This window comes from Pomacea canaliculata, linkage group LG8 (assembly GCF_003073045.1).
Source record: "Pomacea canaliculata isolate SZHN2017 linkage group LG8, ASM307304v1, whole genome shotgun sequence".
In the NCBI taxonomy this organism is placed as follows: Eukaryota; Metazoa; Mollusca; class Gastropoda; order Architaenioglossa; family Ampullariidae; genus Pomacea; species Pomacea canaliculata.
Genome location: NC_037597.1, coordinates 13,329,016 through 13,350,088, shown reverse-complemented (window position 1 = coordinate 13,350,088; position 21,073 = coordinate 13,329,016). Strand labels below are relative to the sequence as shown.

At 35.5% G+C, this 21,073-nt stretch overlaps 1 protein-coding gene across 1 annotated transcript; it reads left to right on the top strand.

The window, feature by feature from the left end:
- Positions 1–2,695: 2,695 nt before the first annotated feature.
- On the top strand, positions 2,696–20,338 carry LOC112570101 (DNA helicase MCM8-like). Its single transcript, XM_025248337.1, has 29 exons — positions 2,696–2,744; positions 4,563–4,732; positions 5,402–5,515; positions 5,856–5,938; positions 6,860–6,920; positions 7,376–7,464; positions 7,660–7,825; positions 8,036–8,136; positions 8,555–8,596; positions 9,118–9,203; positions 9,749–9,831; positions 10,261–10,329; positions 10,700–10,934; positions 11,479–11,509; positions 11,664–11,726; positions 11,897–11,965; positions 14,134–14,211; positions 14,871–15,011; positions 15,206–15,249; positions 15,446–15,532; positions 15,770–15,833; positions 16,361–16,416; positions 16,672–16,708; positions 17,046–17,156; positions 17,453–17,518; positions 17,773–17,942; positions 18,150–18,234; positions 18,448–18,537; positions 18,966–20,338. The coding sequence occupies exons 2-29, from the start codon at positions 4,564–4,566 to the stop codon at positions 19,077–19,079; spliced, it is 2,604 nt and encodes an 867-aa protein (XP_025104122.1). The 5' UTR covers positions 2,696–2,744; position 4,563; the 3' UTR covers positions 19,080–20,338.
- Positions 20,339–21,073: the final 735 nt, after the last annotated feature.

Genomic DNA, 21,073 nt, shown 5'->3' with positions numbered 1-21,073 from the left:
GACTTCAGGTAAAATCAGTGTTGACAAATGCTACAGAAATCTGGGGTCTAATTAAAAATAACCCAATATAAAAAATCCAAACATTTGCAATTAAGCGTTTTTTCAATGTTCCCTTGCACTCTTCAAATATGGTTGTGTATGGTGAAGTTGGTATATAGATACATAAAATTCTGGCTATGTATTCTTAAACTACCCATGACAAGACTTTGTAGACAAGCTTATGAAATTCTTCACTAACAGTATGAGTATGGGAAGCTCAAATGGATATGTAACATAAAGTGCTATCAGAAAATGGGTTTGGGATAGTGTGGGTCAATAATGGGGTGGGAGATGAAGACACGTTCCTTTCAGAATTTAAAGACCACATCATATGTTCCTTTAAACAAAATAGACATGAAAATGTGGAGGAAGACAAAGTATGAGTGGTTCCTATCATTTAAACATATATTTCTACATCAACATAATCTGGGATCTCCTCAGTAGTAGATTTACAGCTGTGGACCGCAGGCATATAAAACACTACTGTGCTATAACATACTGCTTTGCATAAAAATCCCTTAAAACGAGAACACGATGAGTATTTCACAGGTCACGACAATAGCCTACTATAGACAAAGGCATGAACAAGCCTTGAAAGAAAGATATACAAAGTAAGCCTGTGAAAATATGCATTATGTGTGTATGTGCCAGCCAGTCAATTCAACCTATATTAATATAAAATTAATGCCCTGTTGTCGGTGGTGCCTTATATTTAGCTGAACCACAAATGTAATATTCATGTGTAACAACAAAGAGTGACTGAATAACCACAACAGACATTTTATCCCAAACAAGTAAAAAAGAACCCACAGAATTCTCAACGATTTCTATGATTTCTCTTTCTCTCTCTCTGACAACAGTAGAGAGTAAGATATAGAGACCACTTGTGTGGTAGCCCGCTCTAGCATCTGTTTATTGCAAATTTATCTCAATATTTTATCTTTATACCATTTAAAAAAATCACTTTTCCCCACACAGACTTTTAGTGTGATTTTATTTCACCAGATTTAAGATTACTCGAAAACTAATAATCCATATTTTGGTAACCACTTGGTGACCTCAAACGTTTGTCAAACCACTTGAAGTGACAGATATAAACATGGAATCGCTTGCTATAAAACATGCTTGTCGAAGGATATTAAGTATATAACAGTGTTTATAAAAAAACCAACTTTTTTTCAAACTTTGATGACTTTAGGAATCAAGGTACAGGGGATGGGAGGTGGCTTAAGTGCACTGATTTAAGTTTTACGTTATCACAGCTCTTTGTAACGGATGTGTCTGAGAGGAATGGCGGAAAAGATGGTCACGGCTCTGTTTTAGTTTGATGTGAATATTGTTTAATTGTATATCGTGTGCCCGACCAAGAGGATGTTTGATCAGCGGTTGTGAAAGTATTGTCCAAAGGCGCTGATCTCACCTTATAGTGATAATATAGGATTTGTATAGCGCATTTCCCCCACAAGATGCGCTGCACGGGAGACCAGGGGCAATGGGGAAAGAGGTCGTGTGATGTCGTCACAATCGAGTAAAAGCAAATGTACACGAACGTGGACGGGTTAGTGTTACAGCATTCCTGGGTTTTATCAGAAACCTGAATACTGGCCCCGGGGAACCGGGCACGTGGGCGAGAGTTAAACTGAATTCTCACTACCCACGTCAACATAAGATGCAGGGAAACCATACGCACAATAATCACACGGTTCACCATGCTGCTCACGAGCCCCCACACCCCTGCTGTTCCCCGAACACAAAACTCGATGTGTAATTTACCGTATAGAAAAAGATTTAATGGACTGATGGACATATATATATAATATAAAACATACGATGTAAAGACTCGTCTAGGGGGAGTCCCAGTGCTGTCCGTGCTGTGTACTTCCATTATTTCAGTGCTGTTACGTACCTCTCTAAATCATCCATTCGCTCTCAAACGCGCATCAACTTAATAGCTCTGATGTTAAAGCTGTTCTTGTTATTGTGGTTTTGGTGGAGACCAGTACTTCAGTCGATAGTCTCGGCACTCTGATGACTTTCCCTCGAAGTGTTGCTCGGCCTGTTCGTCGTCTTTTCCGTCCGATCTACCAACCTCGTCAAAGAGCGACGGCGTCTCTCCCGGCGACACAGAGTCGAGCCTGTCCAAGTCCAGGGACATACGCGTGGTGTCTCCGACGACTGCAATGCCACGTACAACCGACGAACGAACACCCACTCCCGTTACAGAATACAATGCTATTCTGAGCTCGCTGAAGCATGTCAAGTATGAACAGAGAGTTACAGTAGTCGAGCCTGGACATCACAAATGCCGACATATTAAGCTGCTTGGTGGAAGCAACAGAGAAGTGTTATCTGACGCGGCTGATCCTGTGCAGTCCAAGAAAGATGGATTTGAAAATTTGAGTTGACATGATTCTCGAAGGACAATGATGTGTCAACAAGATTAAGAGATTTCTGATAGATTGGGAGAAAGTGGTGGATCCGGAAAAAGAGAGTAACATAGATCGACGGAAGCAGATGTTTCAGCGTATGTTCAGATTTTATCTGGATGACTTCAGTTTTCTTCCAATTGAGCTTTAATTTGCTCGCCAAATTTATTTAATGTTTGACAGAGTCGAGGGTTTGCTGGGAACTGTTGAACACACGTACTGTGGATCTGGCAAGCTGCACCAGATGCCAGGAGCTAGCTGATGATCGTTGGCGTACATGTACGTGATACTGCAAGCCAAAGTACATTTCGTCGCCTTATTGTTCTCTCCTAATTTTGTCACGTATTGTGATTCTTTGTTGGAATGAAAGATGAAAATATGAAATGGTGTTGAGCGTTTATATCTTTTTTATATACATATACATGTATATGTTTATCTCTATACCCACAAGGACAACTATATATATACGCTCTCGCAAATCACGGTGCGCACTGTTCATGTCGATCAACTTTATTGTTTGAAGTCAAACGTGAAGGTCAAGGATTTTTAATGGAAAAGAGAGAAAAATTAGCTAAGTATTGCAAGTCTGTTGTTGGCTTTAAGAATTATATCATGGTTTGCCAAGACCTGACAGCCTTCAACTTCGTGAATACCATGGACGTACAATATACAAGTTCGTGGTGAGCACTATAGACTAAGAGTTGGTCTCGGCAAACAAGCAGCAGTCCGTGTTGGGGTGAAGTGGTCTTAGTGAGACTGTAATTTTGGTCATGGCAGGGTCGATTCGACTTGATCAAATGCTAGGTGAATATATGGTTGGGCCCACAGACTTCAAAGATCATATATAGAAGTCTGTGGTTAGGCCAATATGGTACTGGGTCGAAATGACTTCGATCGTGACCTGTCGATTCGTTCTTATTGTCAGCGCACATCAGTTGATCGTGCTTGATCCTTAACTATGTGCTTCGTTTATATAAATTATAACAAAATAAAATACTTGTGACCAGGGCTTCTGCTAAGGCTAAATTCTTTGGGGTCCCAGGGACCCCTTCTTCAGATTTTTAAGGGGTCCCTGTTCTTCGCCCAAATTTGAATGGGACCCCATTGACGAAAATTGAAGGGGTCCTCCGAACTTTTAATGCGTACTGTACGCAATTTTTTGCGTAAGCAGAAGCCTTGCTTGTGACCGATTGTTTGCGTTCCCTTGTGACTTTTAAAAGAAACAATGTTTCAAAAATACAGTGTGCTCTTTAAGAGAGCATATATATAAATCTTTGTCTACCACGGTTCACTCTTCCCAGAGGCAGTAACCATGACGCGAAAGTTGAGTAGTTTCCCCACAGGGCTAAAATGAACTCGAAGAGCGTCTTAGTTCCAGAGTTTTAAGGCACTATAGTACGTGTCGCGACCCCGCGGACACTTAATTCATGTCTCTTGACCCCAGGCCACCCTTACCACTGCTTTATGACTACGGCTCCATGGTGAAACACCTGCGGGTTTTATAATTTCGAAACAAGATACTTGTCCTTGAATTCTCTACCTTCCCCCAGAGTAGCAGCTTACCCTTGCAAGGCCTTGCTTCATAACTACGACCCCAGTATCATGCGGTATCAAGCATGTGCCTTTGATTAAAGACAGAGAGAGCGAGAGCTAGAGAGAGTGACTCCGCTGCGAGAGTTGTTTCCCCTGGGCGGGTAGTTCGAGCGGACGTTCAAACTTCACCGAAGACCGTCAGAAATTTTTAGCAACCTCCTTAGAAACATGGAGATACGTAACTGATGTCGCTCAGGAAAGAAGGCTTTTTCATAACAGCAGGGATCTATGGAATCTAATTTTTCATGTAACAATTATCTTCTTTTGTCAGGAGCTTATAGTCCATTACGTGACAGCGGTATCGACAGTCGTAGCTGTAATCGAGTTGCTGTGTGTATAGCTGTGGATGTACAAAAAGATTCTCAGTCTTTAATATCTGTTGCATTAATACTGCACTGTCTTTCAGTGTCCTACTCGCGTTTATTGGTGTTTGTGTGGTGCATAAGCAACAACAACGTAAACGAAATGAAACTTTAATCACTAAAAAGATCGTACCATTAGTAGTATGGACCAAACAAGTGGATCGCCAGCAGGACAAGCACAGCGTGGTCAGCAGTGGAGGGGAAGAAGCCGAGGATGGGGTCGTGGCAGAGGATGGTGGAGAGGCCGCGGTGGAAAAAGTCAAGGACAGTATTTCAGTCACCACGGTGGGAGAGGAACAAATGGAGGTAGAGGTATGAGCACTCCCACATAAGCCTATAGGTTATTAATGTTATGGCTAAACACACTGGAAGGATGGTGAAAATTATGTTTTGATTATGCAAATCATGCCCAGTCGAAGCAAATAACTATTAGTTTACTATTAGGTTGCTCATCCTCTAGGAACTTTCAGTTTTGGAGAAAGGTATATTTACCATAGGTATACAAGAAAGTAGGATACTCAAGAAGAATAACAAATCTAATGCAAGTGTTTCTTAAACAAAACATAAATATGTCATGTAAATAATGGGTAAAGCCATGTTTCTCAACCTTTTACTTGTGATGCCCCTCCAGACGAAAAAAGGTATGCCAGCTAATTTTTAACTAATACCAATATGAGATAGGAGAAACTTTAAAAAAAAAAGACCACCTTTGCGTCCCCCTTGTCAGCACCTCGGGCCCTCCTTGTTCACAATCAGCACAATGTGTTGTCAAGACCTCCATTGTTTACCTTGGGTAGAATTATATATAGCTGTATTACCATTCTAGACCATCTTAAACATTTTTTGATTTACAACTTGCACACCTCCTCAAAGTAATGTGAACTAGGCAGTTTTAGAAATACAACATGAATGTGCTTTTATCTGCTGTTGCTGTGGTCTTGAGTTGTCAAGCATTTATAAAAGGTATTTGTCACTGTTCAGGTGTTGGTTTCATGAACAACCCAATGCCAAACACACAGAGACCCAGATTTGTTCAGACTCATGTTGAAGTGTCTTCGCCATATTCTGGCTGGAAACTTTATTTTCCAGATGAAGGTTAATATAATTTTCAGTAAGCCTTAATAGGATGATATTCTGTACTCTTTCAGATAGTTTTACCTAACTAGATGGGGACATTGACAATAATACACACAAACATACACACAGAGCAAAAGAGAGCGATTGAATGAAAGGTTTACATAGATATTTTGAGAGTGTGAGGAAGTGCAAGAGAATTAGAAAAAAATCACATCAAACTATATTTTATATTCAGTCTATAGTAATTGAAGGTTTTATATCTTATCAGTCAATAATAATGTCTTCAAGTTGTCATTGTGCATTTTCAGACATATTTGTTTGAAAATTGCATTTTGCATGTTCTTTATTTTCTTCCTAGTGTACTCTGATCACTCTGCTACTGTTCAGAAAGTCCAAGTTTTTGAGAAGTACTTCATCAGCTGGCAAAAACTTTACAACTGGGTAAACAGTTCAACAATCTTACCATTTATTTAGCAGTTTTATTAGTATAGGATTATTACTAAATGAACATCTAATTATAGGCAATTAAAAACAGAACCAGACATTAACACTTTCACTCATAGACATTTGACATAATAATAATAATGACATTTATATAGTGCTTTTCCAATGATTTGGTCAAAGGGCTTTACAGAAATGATATACAGAAGTAAACTGAATCACCAACAACTATGCACCCATATTCACATATAACGGAGATGCTCATTTCTACAACAGAAATGCCCACTCATATATGAAGTAAATATAAACACACCTTATGTATGCTTATGGTCAGGATAAGGTTGCAGTAAAGTTGTTGTTTTGAAAAGATGCATCTTATGCTTAGACTTAAAGCTGGTAAGAAAATCAGAGTGACGAAGGCTGACAGATAATCTGTTCAAAGTTGATAGGGCTTGGTAGAAGAAAGACCTCTGTCCATTCGTCATTGTCTTAATTAGTGGGACTCGAAGAAGTTTGGTGTCAGAAGGTGAGCAAAGATCGTTGTATAGATCAGAGTGAGTTCAGAGAGGTCCAAGGACTAGTGCCAGAAATGGCGAATTAAGTCAGAGTGGAAAGTTAACCTATGTGATCCACGACTGGCAGCCAGCAAAGACAGGGAATGACGGATGGTATATGTTCACATCTAGCATAGACACAATCTTAGTCTACTCACATAGTCCCTGCTAAGGATTTATTTATGTGGTTTGCAGTTTAAGAGCTCCAAGTAATTATGGTCAGATAATTATTAAAAAATAAAGACACACTAGTAATTATTAAATGAGAAAAATTGGCATGTCTCCAAAATAGTTTTAATGGTAAGCAGAAGTGAATTCACATTCGCTATAGCTATAATTCTCATTAGTGTATTTTATTTCTCCTTAGGATGATATTGAACTAAGAGGCTTTTTCACCATAGATTACAATGAATTGTCAAGTGACCAAAGTAAGTTCACAATGAAATGTGTTTCTCTTTTTCTCTGTGTGTGCTTGAGCATATATACAGTGTCAAATAATGCACTTATTTGCATGTGCTGTTGACTTACAAAAAGCTCTGTAGTATTCAGGATAAATCTTTACTGTTAATGAATGGGATCTAGTTTTTTAATGATGCATTGATTTTAAGAAGGTAAGATGTCAAGCAGCATTTTACATAACTGAATAATTCTCATAAATAGCAAAAGATTTGTGCAAAAATAAAAAATGGATATTAGCAACAAAACTGTAAGGAAAATTAATGAGTAAAATTTCTATGAAGGAATATTACTCTGTAAATATTATTTATTTTCTTAAAAGAGGCATAGTGAACAAAAGTTGGATTGAATCTGTATCCAAATCTACAATAAGATGATTTAAAAAAGAATATCTGACCATCAGGTATTTTTAACATTCTTTCTCTAGTTATAAAAGATGGTTGCCTAAATCTTGACAATGATCTGAGAGACACACCTGATAAGGTTCTGCCTTGCCTTGGACTTGCCATGCATCAAGTAAGTCTTTGTTGTTTTGGTCTTTTTCTTTTGACAGTTTGTATCTGATATCAGTCACCTATGTTAAAGCCAAAAATTTATTACTCGTTTATTACTGTTGCCCTTAAGAATATCCTTTAAACCACAATGTGGGCCTTCATTATAAGGCTGCATGCTGTGCACCTGTCCTTGAGCTTGTATGTACTGCACTTTCAGCTGGTTTCACATCATCATAGAATGGAAGCTGCAGCCTTGGCACTAGAGCTAGGGGAAGGTGCTGGTAATTCAGAAGAAGAGAGTTATATTGCCCCTTTTATTAGGGCAAGAGTTCTGAACTTTGGTACTGTCCTGCCTTTTAAAAGCCTCAAGGCTAACTGTTACGGTAAGTAGATTTTTTTGTGTCACATTTTTTGAAGATCTGTAATTCAGAATTTTATTTCAAAAATGAAGAAAATAAAGAATACATTTTTGCATGTTACCTCCAGCTTTATTATCCCTTAGAATATCGTGTGTAACAAGAAAGTATTTTATTTTATTTTGGAACTGAGTGGTTCTTTTCTTTCAGTTATATATATATTTTTTCTTTCTGCAGGAAAGTTTGTATCAGTGAGGGGTACTGTGGTGCGTGTCAGCAATATAAAACCTATGTGCACCACCATGGCATTTGAATGTGTCGGCTGCCATACTGAACAGGTCATTTCCTTCTAAAAACAGATAAAAACGTTCTAAAAATACATTCTCAGTGAATCTGCTGATTCTGCACAGCATCCCATTGAAAACCACACTCTTAGTGCACTTATTGATGTCACTATCCTCCTTAAATAAGTGTCTCTGAGGACTCAGCATCAACAGTTTAATATAATTTACTGTTTATAAGTGATAGCACATTAGAATGAGTTTTATGGAGGAGAAATCATTGGACGTATACTTTTACATGCCACTCACGTTATTACTCATAAACATGTACACATAAACCTTTATACATATAAATAACCATAAATGACTTGTTCTTGAAGTTTTGAAATATTTTTGTTGTTTCTGATTTTTAGTATATAAATGATGACTGTCAAAAATTAAAATAATTGTTTTTTTAAAATTTGGACCCATTTAGACACAGATACTACCAGATGGAAAGTACATTGTCCCAACTAAGGTAAAGTTTTTTTTCAATAATCTGATTATCATAAAAATCAGTTTCTAGAACTTGTAATAGTGTTTAAACATTTTGTTCTGTAAACTTATTGGCGAAGCACTGTTTTGGCAATAGGTCCTTATTTGTCTACATTTTTCTTTTTCTAAATGTTAATGATGATAAAACTTTTAAAAACCATGTGCATTTGCATAAATTGAGGATCCTGCATGTGATGTTTGCATACTTTGAATAAGAAATTTAGAGATACTTCTAAAACACCTTTGGCTTGGCAGAAACACTTTATGGATATGTTAATGATGATAAAACTTTTAAAAACCATGTGCATTTGCATAAATTGAGGATCCTGCATGTGATGTTTGCATACTTTGAATAAGAAATTTAGAGATACTTCTAAAACACCTTTGGCTTGGCAGAAACACTTTATGGATAAATAAGTTTGTAGTCATTGTTAGCTTGAGATTTTTGTGAAAGAGATGATAATGCTGTTTGCCAAAGTCATTGGATGTTATCTTTTATCACAGTGTCCTGGTGAAAACTGTCGAGGAAGAACATTTCTTCCAAAACGCACCTCTGACTTGACAGAAACAATTGACTGGCAAACCATTCGGTAAAATTTTGGGATTGTATAATGAAGTGCTCCATGAATCAAAATCAAAATATGCAGATAATGAAAATGCCATGTTAATAATGATTTGAATAAATAAGCATGTACACAAGTGCATATGTGTATGCACATGCATGTACACATATCTACACACACACATACACACATGCATATAGTTTTTCACCATTTCAGGCCAAATTATCTGCACAAAAAATTGGTTAGATTAATAAAAATGACATGAAAGTGTATGCAGATATATTTTGAATAAGTTTTTGCAGTTTTTATGTGTTATGTGTAAATTATAAAATGTGCAGCTTTTTGTTTTGGCTAAGTATATTGACATATAAAGTACTGTTTTTCATATTCTTGGTTTTTACAGTTAATTCAGATAATCTTTTCCTTATCAGTCTATTCTAAATGTTTTCTAGAGATTAAGATGCTTAAATTAGTGCTAGAGTGGTAATAAAATTATAAAATGGAAAATATCTTGTATTTTTAAATTTCCAAGTTAAAAAAAAGCAGTCTTGTTTATGTTTGGGCATTATTAGATTGCAGGAAATTACCTCTGATAACCAAAAAGAAGCTGGAAGAATACCCAGGACAGTAGACTGTGAACTGACATCAGATCTTGGTATTTTTTTATTTCTCTATGATCTTCTTGGCAGACCTGGTTATCTCTGTAGTTTCATTATAATACATGCCATGCAGCATGTTCATTTATGATATGAAATGAAAAAGGAAAAAATATTTCTGCTCCTTTGCAGCATTGCATGGTTAGAGGAGTGCTGTCTTTGTAAATGTTTGGTTGGTTATCTTTGTTTATCATTACATGTGACAGCACCATATAGCTACAACTGTTACATTTGTTGACTGATTTTATACTATAGCCAGCCACTGTAGTACAGGAATATCATAATGCCTGTGAGTATTGTATTTCATTAGATGTTATTAATTTTTGGATGAAAATAAAATAACGAAAAAAATAATCTAACTATACAAGAAACCTTAGCAAAGGTGTATAATACTTTGTAGGGTTTGAATAATTTATTGTCTTTTTTAGTGGATTCTTGTGTCCCTGGGGATGTTGTGACTGTGTCAGGCATTGTGAAAGTCAACAGCATTGATGAAGGTACAGTGATGAATTAAAAAACAAATAATTGAACAGATTTACCAGTGAATTTTTGTTGTGACTTATTGTTTTAACATGAAAGCCAGGCTGATCTTGGAGAACATTTAAACAAATTTATTTTCCATTTTATCATTCACATGAAGTGTCATTTTGATTATTGCTTTCTTTATTGTAGGTTATTAACCAGATTGCAAAGAGGATCTCTTTGAAATCTGTATCACACAAAGAATATCTGAGTATCTGAGTTATTTATTTTTATTTTGCTTATGTTAAAGTTGAAAGTGGTATTAAACTAAAATAGACAGAATATTAACTGCCTTAGAAACAGATAGATTGTGCACTCTACCTAAACTTCCGCTTTGTCTTGCAGGCCGAAGCAAAAACAAAGAGAAATGCATGTTTTTGCTGTATATTTTTGCCAACTCCATCAGCAACAGCAAGGGTTGCAAAACAAATGGATCAGATGTTAACAGTGCAGACAGTAGGGAGAAAAGTAGAAACATTAGTTCTGGGGGAGGTCGTTTGGCCATGGAATTCTCCATGAAAGAACTATATGCCATTCAAGAAATTCAGAGTGAGCCAAATCTCTTTCGACTGCTTGTGGCGTAAGTGTTAAAGGCTATAGGCATAATTTATCTCATAAAGGCAAAAACATTTCCTTGGGATTTATATATAATATGCATTAGACTTAAGGAAGATTGTTGATTTTTGTGCATTTAAAGTTTGGTTCAGACTTTAAATTTTCAATGTCAGCATCGTGTATGCATGGAAAGATTTGCTATGTGTACAAATTTTCTCTCTGTTGTATGCTATACCCACTTAATTAGTATTTTCTGGGAGAACTCTTCCCTTGGATCAGTCAGATTTTTGTACTTATAGTTTTATGGCTTTAACTACTTTAAGGATTATATGGATTTCTATGCTTTTAAATAAATGTAATTTGCATAATAGAGAGAAAGTTATGTGAACAAAATTAAATTTGATGTTGAGTTTTGGAGTATTATATCTAACAACCAAATAGCTATGTATATACTAATGCTGACCTAAAGAAATACTTTCTTTGATGTCTTTGCCTTGGTCTTAGTTTTCATTGTTTTCTTTGATGCATTTACACTTCATGACCGATTTTCTGTAATATGTGTTATTCAGGTCCCTGTGCCCAACAATCTATGGACATGAGGTTGGTAAGGAGATGGGTATTTTTAAGCTTTGAATGATTGAGAAGATGGGTGGGAGATTGCTTGATTGATTTAGTTACAGAGTTAGATGAATATCTAATGGAAGTAATTTTTTTTAATCATTCATACATGTTTGAAAATATTTTTCATGTGCAGTTGGTGAAAGCAGGACTCATTCTTGGTCTCTTTGGTAGTGGTCAGAAGTTTGTCAATGACAGAGTAAGTTTTAAAGACTCAAGGATTTTAAGTTAATAAAAAGTTTTGTTATATTAAAAAGGATGTATTTTCCACTTCTTACCACACTTCTTGTACTTAGATATTTAAGGCTATACACATCAAAACTAAATTGTATTGTCTTTTACTTTATTATTGTTGTTATCTTCATTTAGAATCGGATTCCGGTTCGTGGTGATCCACATATCTTAGTGGTTGGTGACCCAGGTCTTGGAAAGAGCCAGGTTTGTACTGTATAAGGCTTTTAAACTAAGACAGGAGGAGTGAATGAAACTTAGTCTGTATGGATGCTGAATTGTCTTTAGGAGTATGTTGATGTGTTCATGTGTATTGATCTTAGAAAACCATGTGAAGAACAAATAGTAAAGAAATTGCCAGAACATGACTTTTGATAAAAGAAAGGAGAAAAAAAGATTTAATCTTTGTCTCCACAACTACTGGCTTCTCACAGCCATTGCAGGCAGTATCTAATCCAGACACTCCTGCAGTGTCCCAGAGCCTGTGGAGTTCCTTTTTAAAGCATTGACTGTCATTTTAATGTATTATATTTGTATTTCTGGAACTTTTGCTCTTGCAACATTATATTCAGTTAAGAGCAGTCAGTTCTGTGACCCTGAATAAATATGTGAACTAGGCTGTGCTGTAATTATTATTATTATTATTTTTAATCTCCTTGACCTTGCCCATACTTGCAGGGATAAGGCACCATACAAGCAAACATTATTGTTATTTTTTTTCTCCAGCTATAAAATTTCCCAATGGTCACTAATATCTCACACAACCCTTACATTCCTGACTTTTGTAGGCAAAAAACTACTAAAGAACTAAAACTTTAAGCTACATAAAAGAGAAGAAGCCCTCTGTGACTGTGCTCAGCATGAAGAGTGAGGAATAGAGGGGTTAAATAAGTTTAATTTATGGCATTTTCTCATTAACTTTACCAGATGATCTGAGAGGAGCTTAGGATCTATGACTGCTCTTTAACCAAATGAATTACTGCCCTGATCAGTGAGTTTGTGGTCCTGGCTGCTAAGGACTCCACTTAGGCGTACTCATCAATGACTGCTATAAAAGGCTCAGTAAAAAAAAGCTAACAAATTTTTGTTGGTTTGGTTCAATGGCCTCATTACACAAATGCTTCTCTGTTGTCACACTCTAACATTCCTGCCTACTGCTTGACTACCTGCACTTGTCAGCTGTTCAGCCAGACCTTGTTCTTCTTATCAACAGGATAACAAGAAAGGCTTCAAGTTATTACCTAACCATATTCTTCCCTCATTTACAGTTGCTCAGAATGATGCATGGTTTCTATTCTTTTGCAACTTTCCTGTGACTTTTGTGCCGGGATGGTCAGAGGCTTGATGGGCACAGGTTTGAAGGGATAATCTGCTGCAGGTTCCCACCTGCACTTGCACTTATGCTTTAACTCAGTAAGATCACCTCCCTTTCAGACAAGATGTCTTCATTAGTTGCCCCATTTTTTACTTTTTTTCCCCAAAATAATACAAAAATAACTATATTTCTCAAAAATGTAATTTTTACTTAGTTTTAAATATCACATTTAGCAGAAATAAACTGTTTTACTTTAGGAAGTAGTGTATATGTGAGCTGTGAATCTCAGCTATTCCTTCCTTTTTGGCCAGGCTTTATGCTCATCTCTTCTCAGAAACCTCAGGATAAAGTCATTTTTATTAGAAGAAAAAAAAGTTCGTATGCTAGATTCTTCAGTTGAACCACTAAAACGTCAATCCTTTTGTTGGTGTATGCGTGGAACTAAACCAGGTTTCGCGGGATCAGCGTGTGCATAATCAAAGGCTCCCTCAATGATCTCATTTACAGCTCCAGAATAAAGCTGGACGCCACTTTCCTGGTGTCTTTTACAATGGAAATTTGTAATGTAAGACACTGGATGTTTGTCAGGAAGATCACCAGTATCTGTCACCTAAGATATGATAAATGTACTTACAAACATCTGTCATATTTGGCATATCACAGATTTAAAATACAAGCATATGAAGTGTCTGTATGGAGGTTGACGAAAAGACTGCTAAGCTCTTTTGACAGAACCTTTTATAGCAGTTGAGGGCAGATGCACCTTGGTTCAGTGGAGTTTGTATCTGCAAGTACCACTAATCCCACTGACCAGAGTCAGTAATTTGGTTAAAGACTTGTAGACCCAGGTCGTGTAGTAAGTATTAAAGAAAGAGAATTTACAAGGAAAATTTCATTTTTCAACAGATATTTTTGCAACCTTTTGAACAGTGTCATTCAAGTAGTGAATAAATACTAAACTGTAACACAGCCATGTGCTTAAAATAAGTCACTTATATGACATGGCTTTCTTCTGGAATTACCCTTGAGGATGAATAAAGTTGTGTTGTATTGTGTTCAGATGCTTCAAGCTGCCTCTACCATTGCACCTCGCAGTGTCTATGTGTGTGGAAATACCACAACAACTTCTGGTTTAACAGTCAGTTTTGCAATGTTTTCCTATTACCATAATCAGAATTATTACCATCATTATCATGAACTTTTTTTTAATAGAATAAAGAGTGAACAAGTGGGGGTGTAGGACCCCGGTTTTCAAACTTTTCCAGACGAGTACCACTTTTGAAAATTTGAATTGACCAATAACCATCTTTAAAAATTCAAAAATTGACTGAGTCAAACCTCCCTATATTACCCCCTACAAAGATAGGACTTGTCATAGTGCTCGCTTACCACCCATCATACCTTCCTGTACCAGTAGTGGTACGCATACCACAGTTTGAAAACCAGGGGTGTAGGGGGTGGGGAGGCCCAGTTTCTTTAATCCATCACATAACAGATTTCTTTGTAACTGCCATTTTCTTTTGATAAAGCAGATAGTAAATATTGTTGTCTTTATTAAATACATGCTTTTCAGGAATCAGAATTCTTTTATGTCTTTTGACAAATATGACTAGTTTCTTTGAAAACTTATTCGAGGAAACTGTTACTCAGCAAAGTTGATTTTTTTTTTTTTTGGCCACAGTTTTTTTTAATATGTATTTGCATTTCTTTGTATCTTTGTATCCCCATTCTAGGCATAATTTTTTGTGGAGACTAAGCAATTAATGATTTGTTGTAAAAAGGGACTTTTTTGGTCAGGTAACCTTGTCTAAAGATGGAAAATCGGGAGGAGACTTTGCACTAGAAGCTGGAGCTTTGGTTCTGGCTGACCAGGGCTGTTGCTGTATAGATGAGTTTGACAAAATGGGTTCTCAGCACCAAGCCCTTCTAGAAGCAATGGTATGTCATGCAGGATATTCAAGGTTCAAGAAATATTACATTGCTTTGTATTTTGTAATATTTATATAGGAATATTTTGAAATGATATAATGCACAACAAAAATTTTATTTTAGCAGATAAAATAGTGTTCTTGTGAATATAACTTGTATTATAAACTGCTTACATTTTACATAATAATTTCTTGATCAAACAGGAGCAGCAGAGTATCAGTATTGCAAAAGCTGGTATTGTTTGCAGGTAAGATATTAATGGCAATTTAATTGTTATATTTGTGAAAAATATTAAATAGTGCAAAAGTTCTTTAGGGTTTGTTATGGGTGTGGGGCCGGAGGATTGGTTTGTGTACATGCTGGTAACTGCATATGTGTGTGTGTGCATGCTGGTTCACTTTCCTGTTACTACTGAAGGAGTTAATCAAGGAATCACTTTTCAGTCTGCCAGCTCGAACATCTATCCTCGCAGCAGCCAATCCTGTTGGAGGCCATTACAACAAAGCAAAAACAGTGGCAGAAAATTTAAAGTAAGGCTTTTAAAGCTCTAAAATCAAATTTTTGTGAATCAGTTTTAACTCTGCCTTGAATTTACTTTAAAAAATACTTTACTTGCTCTGTCTACCAATAAGAAATTTGTGTCTTAATTATTTACTTAAGCATCTGGTCCATATGATAATATTTTTTCAAATGTTTTTCTTTCTCTTTCATCTGTTCTTGCAAAAAAACCTAAATCTTTTAAAAAATTTATATTTGCATTCTTTCAGGATGGGAAGTGCCCTGTTGTCTCGATTTGACCTTGTCTTCATAATGCTTGATAAACCAGATGAGGTTAGGGTTTTTCTTTTCCTTTTTTTCCCCACTGATTTGGTAGAAACTATATGGAATTTATGTTTTATGACAGGAAAATAAAAAAGTTACATATAGTATAAATGATCAAAAGCAAGTGTTAATTGCATGCTTCTTTTGGCAGTCCTCTAGCAATTGCATTACCTTAGTCAAAATCACCTTTGTGACATTTAGGAAATTATCAGTCATCATCATCATTTACTATTTATACTGTGCCTGACAGATTAATTCATTCATTTATAATGACTATGTGTCATCCTCAGCTTTTGTGAGAGTGTATAGCAGCATGCACATTAAAGAATATTTTAACATGTTCTATGCTGTGACTAAAATGATGGGACTTAAGAGAGTATTTAAAGAGAATACCATGCCATAGTTCTGTGTTATTAGTTGTTATTTTGTTGTATAATAAGTAGAACATACCTCAAACTATCATTTGATAAACAGATGATACATGATATATAAAAGATATAAATTGTTGGTATATTCGAATAGCTTCTTCATTTCAGAACATGGACTGTTTACTATCAGAGCATGTGATGGCTCTTCATGCTGGCCAGAAAGGGTAACAAAGTCTCCAATTTTTAAATAGTAGTTATATTAACATTCAAAGTTCAAACAGAAGTGGGCCTCAGCAAGCTTTTATTTCATTAATATCTATACATTATTAAAATTGTATCATTACTTATATAATGCTCTAATACTTATTTTATTAATGATTTATTTCATAAGCAATGGACTATGGCTGAAACGTCATTAAATGTAAAAGGGCTTGATTTAATTATGTTAAACCTGAAAAGTCCACATGTTTCTATTTCAGAATGACAGCTAGTACAACAGTACAGAGAAATGACCTGGTGAGAGTTCAAAGTCAGTACAAAACAAAAAACAAAAAAAAAAAAAAAAAAAAGAAATATGGCTCAGGCAATAGGTGTTCAGATCCCAGAATTCTAAGCTAGTGCTTAAGGATTTTAAGCTATCATTCTTTTGTTGCATTTATATTTTCAAATGTCTTTTATTTAGATCAAGGTGTAAGTGGCAGCTTAGTAGATCATTGCAGAAAGCAATGGTTTGACAACTGGTTACTTTTTTAAAAAAGAATATATTATTATAGTTGATTTTTTAGTCTTTCTGGTGTTGGTAATTAACAGTATTTAATATGTAACTGTGAAATAAATACTTTTCTTTCATCAGGCCCAGGAAACATCATATTCACAATGGGAAGCTGATAAACCTCTCAGTGAAAAACTGAAGGTGCCAAAAGGTCAGCCTCTGGATCCGATACCTCCACCTCTTCTTCGTAAGGTTAGTGACATATTGTAACATCATCAGTATTAGCCTGGTAGTTGCAGAATTGCTTAATGTCTTCATCAAGTAAAGCACATCTACTGGGTCTGAATAATATTTGAAATCAGCTTCGCTTCTTAGAGATATTGACAAAATATCAGAAGGATATATCAGTGTAAACACATGCGATCAATTCTAAGAAGAAGACAGCACAAACTGAAAGTTAGAACTCTTACTTTAGATGGTAAAAAAAGATGGTTATGATTCTATATACAGTGAGTGAAAATCCTTTATTGTATGTACTGTTTTCACAGTACATCGGATATGCTCGGAAATATGTTCATCCTAAAATTGGAAAAGATGCTGCTAAAAATCTGCAGGTAGGATTTTGCATGATACTTTATTGATAAATGTTATATATTCTGAATGGTTTGTTTTTTTTTATATGTTAAATATATAAGGCTCATCTGCACAGTATCTTGTAATAGTTGAATATGAATAATAAACAAAAATGCAAAGGTGGAAGTTGAGACCTGCAAAAAACTATTTTCATGTTGACTTTTTCTTATTAGAAAGTGTACATATCATGTTAGTGTATTCATGATATTATTTATGAAAATATATCTTTTGTCAGAATTTCTATTTGGAGCTGCGAAAACGACACCAGACAAGGGACAGTACTCCAATAACAACCAGGCAGCTGGAGTCACTTATACGTTTAACGGAGGCCAGAGCAAGGCTAGAGCTAAGGGAAGAGGCCACAGCAAAAGATGCTGAGGAAGTGGTAGAAATAATGAAATACAGGTGATAGAAGAAGCTTAGGCAATATTGTAGCTTCTTTCATCATTATTTTAACCTTTCTGCAGTTAAAAAAAAACCCCAAACCATTTTTTATGTTGTTTACATTGGATTTTTGAAGTGTTATTCCTCCTACTTGTCTTTAAGTAGCTTGCTGAACATTTTGTTCAGATCAAGACTAATTTAAAAAAAATAAATTTATGGATTTTGCAGCATGCTGGATGTATTCACTGACCAGTTTGGCTTGCTGGATTTCCAGAGATCACAGCTAGGTTCTGGAATGAGTGGTCGCTCTATAGTAAGCCGTTTTTTTTGTTGGGTTTTTTTTCTGCCTTGCAATCCACATCGTCTTACTTAGTTTTACTGTTTGTTTTTCACTTTTTTGATGTTTTTTACAGTGTTTGTTGTTTATTGATTGTTTATCAGTTTAAAGTAACATACAGTAGGAACACTACTGCAAAAATGTGATGCAACAAATTTATTTTGTCATCATCATCCTTTTTTGCCAAAGCCCAAGAAGTTTATATCTGCACTGCAGAGGGTTGCAGAACAGACATACAACTCCATTTTTACTGTGCAGCAGATGTGGCAGATTTCAAAGGTAAAAGATACATTTTGTATTTTTGATGGAGAACAGATATAGAAAAATAAAAATTGCTGTTAAGTATATAAAATAAGGCAATATTTACCATTTAATTTGATAGTTTTTGTGCTCAGCTAGGAAGCATGTAAATTCTGTGAAATAATGAAATCTTGTGTCTAAAACTAGAAGTTTAAATTCTAGAATGATAAAATGTATTAGTTGATACAATGATATCATTGATATATGTTCATTTTTCATTTGTAAGAAAATCTAAAAATAAGAATGTATTAAACATGATTCAGTGATAAATTTTTTTTTAAAAATGAAAAGAAGATTTTCCAATTAATTCATGAGTTGATCTGTTTAGCACATAACTGCTTCGGTGTATGGGTTACTTCTGCATACAGATTATGATGAAATGTCTTTTTTATTTCATTCACTTGCAGGATATCGGATTACAAGTGTCAGACTTTGAAACTTTTGTTTGTTCTTTAAACAATCAAGGCTACCTTCTTAAAAAAGGAAGCAAAGTGTACCAGTTGCAGACATTTGACTACTGACTGAGCATGATTTTCCTAACAAAATTAAACAGTATGAGGCTTGAGCAATGTAAACACGTTTTAAAATACTACAGATGAGATATTACTGATCTCTTTGTCTATAGCTTACTTTAACACATAAGTATGAGGTATACAACTTTTGGCATCTGAGCATGCATATTTGTGATTTGGGTTCAGGACTGGGATTATGTGTCTGTACATGTGTATGTAGGGTATGGTCTGGATGAATCTTGTCAAAGCATTCAGTTATGTATGAATTGTATTTCATATTTAGATGTAATAATTTGTAATATATTGTGAATTACACTTTATTATATTACCTGTTTACTTCACTGAATTTTCCTATCTTACTTTCTTTTAAATTTATTGATGTTGAATGCAGTAATAAACATCTAGAGTCCTTACTTTCTTTTCACCACTTCTTTTTTTTAACCACTGGTACCGTGGGTGTTGTGTTGTGGGAGACAAAGACAGTGACTATTGACTCGGTGTAACCATGGACATGTTTAGGTGGATTGCTGTCTGTCTGCCAAGACCAACGCTTAGCCTCTTGCGAAGTGATCCGCTGTTAGTCTTGGCGAGCCTAAACAAAGAATGTGAATGAGCCAGAAGCTATGTCGTCTAATGCCTCGTTTTAGCAGTTAACTGGAAAAAATCATCTGCCAGCAGTCCAGGGGTATTAGTTCGTGGTGTAACAGTAAAAGCCAAGTGACAAGATGTTCTCTGCTACGCTCTCACACTAGTGTCTGCAGTGTTGTCCTTTTGCTCAGGTGCCAGAACATCTTTGAGTGTAGGCTTTTGGTGCTGGGTAATTAAATGGCATCCTGCTCATGTCTGAACCACTTGACTCTTAGCTACTATCTGGTGTGGACTTCACCACCTCCTGGAATTTTTTGTTGTTGATCATTTCTTCTAGTTTTGTTAGCTTCCTGTCATTTCATGTTTTCTTTCCTAGGCCTTAGTTAACATTGAGCTAGTTAGACTTCATTGTTCTTTCATCATCAATTAAAGTGGTTTTCCTTGCATTAACCAAACTAAATATTTCATAATATGGATTATGTTTCCTAGCTTTTTAAAGTGTGCATATACAGCACTTCGACAGTCAACTCCAAGAACATCATCTTGCTGATCAGTAAATATATTCAACCTTGTCTTAACCAAGGACGTTTGAAAAATCTCCCAAAATTCCAGAGATATTCTAGATATCTTTGGAAGCGCCTGAAGATGGCAGAAGCAAGACATGAAGAGAAAAAAAACAAGGTACGAAAATGTGACATGAAAATTACATATTTCCACAACTAAGAGGTACAAAACTGAATTTGCAAAATAAAATAGATAATACATTATTTTTTACAGAAAAACTTTCAAAAGAGTTTGTATTATTTTAAGAATTGCTAGTGATGCTGTTAATCACATGAGATTTCTTCAAAAGAAGAAATAATTTACTTTATAGCAGTTCATAGTCAGAACTGCTATCAACCCATTCAGGAAAGTTTAGCTGGCACACTCATTTTTTTCACGTTAAAAACAAAATACACAACTAATCAAATTTATATATTACAAAACGATAGTTGAAAATCATATTTCCAGAAATCATGGATTTGTGACTAGAAAAAACTGTGGTAAACAGGTAATTCTGTGCTATTGAGCACCATAAGTACCAGTTCTCATTTTCCACAATCCTATCAAAAGACAGAAAAAGCTCCAATCATTTAAAAAAATTCAGTGTCATCAATAAAAATTGTCAGGTGACAGCTCATGTGACAAATCCTGAGCCTCAGAGGACCACAATACTCACCCCCATCTTTTGCAAGAATGAATAAAAACTGCCTATCACTTATGTCCCATAATTAAAGTGTATGATTATTGTCTTTTCATATTTAGGCTTAACACACACACATATATTTCATGGAAACAGCAAAATCCATGGTTTTTGAAAGTTGAATTTTCTTACAAAACCACTAATTTCATTTTTGTGTAAAAAAAACACCTGA

What these genes read in the sequence shown, in the direction of transcription:
- LOC112570101 (XM_025248337.1), top strand. Translation starts at nt 4,564, where the DNA reads ATGGACCAAACAAGTGGATCGCCAGCAGGACAAGCACAGCGTGGTCAG. An exon ending in ATTGACTGGCAAACCATTCG is followed by an intron (nt 9,204 to 9,748) that starts GTAAAATTTTGG and finishes GGGCATTATTAG; the next exon opens with ATTGCAGGAAATTACCTCTG. An exon ending in TGCTTGATAAACCAGATGAG is followed by an intron (nt 15,834 to 16,360) that starts GTTAGGGTTTTT and finishes TCTTCATTTCAG; the next exon opens with AACATGGACTGTTTACTATC.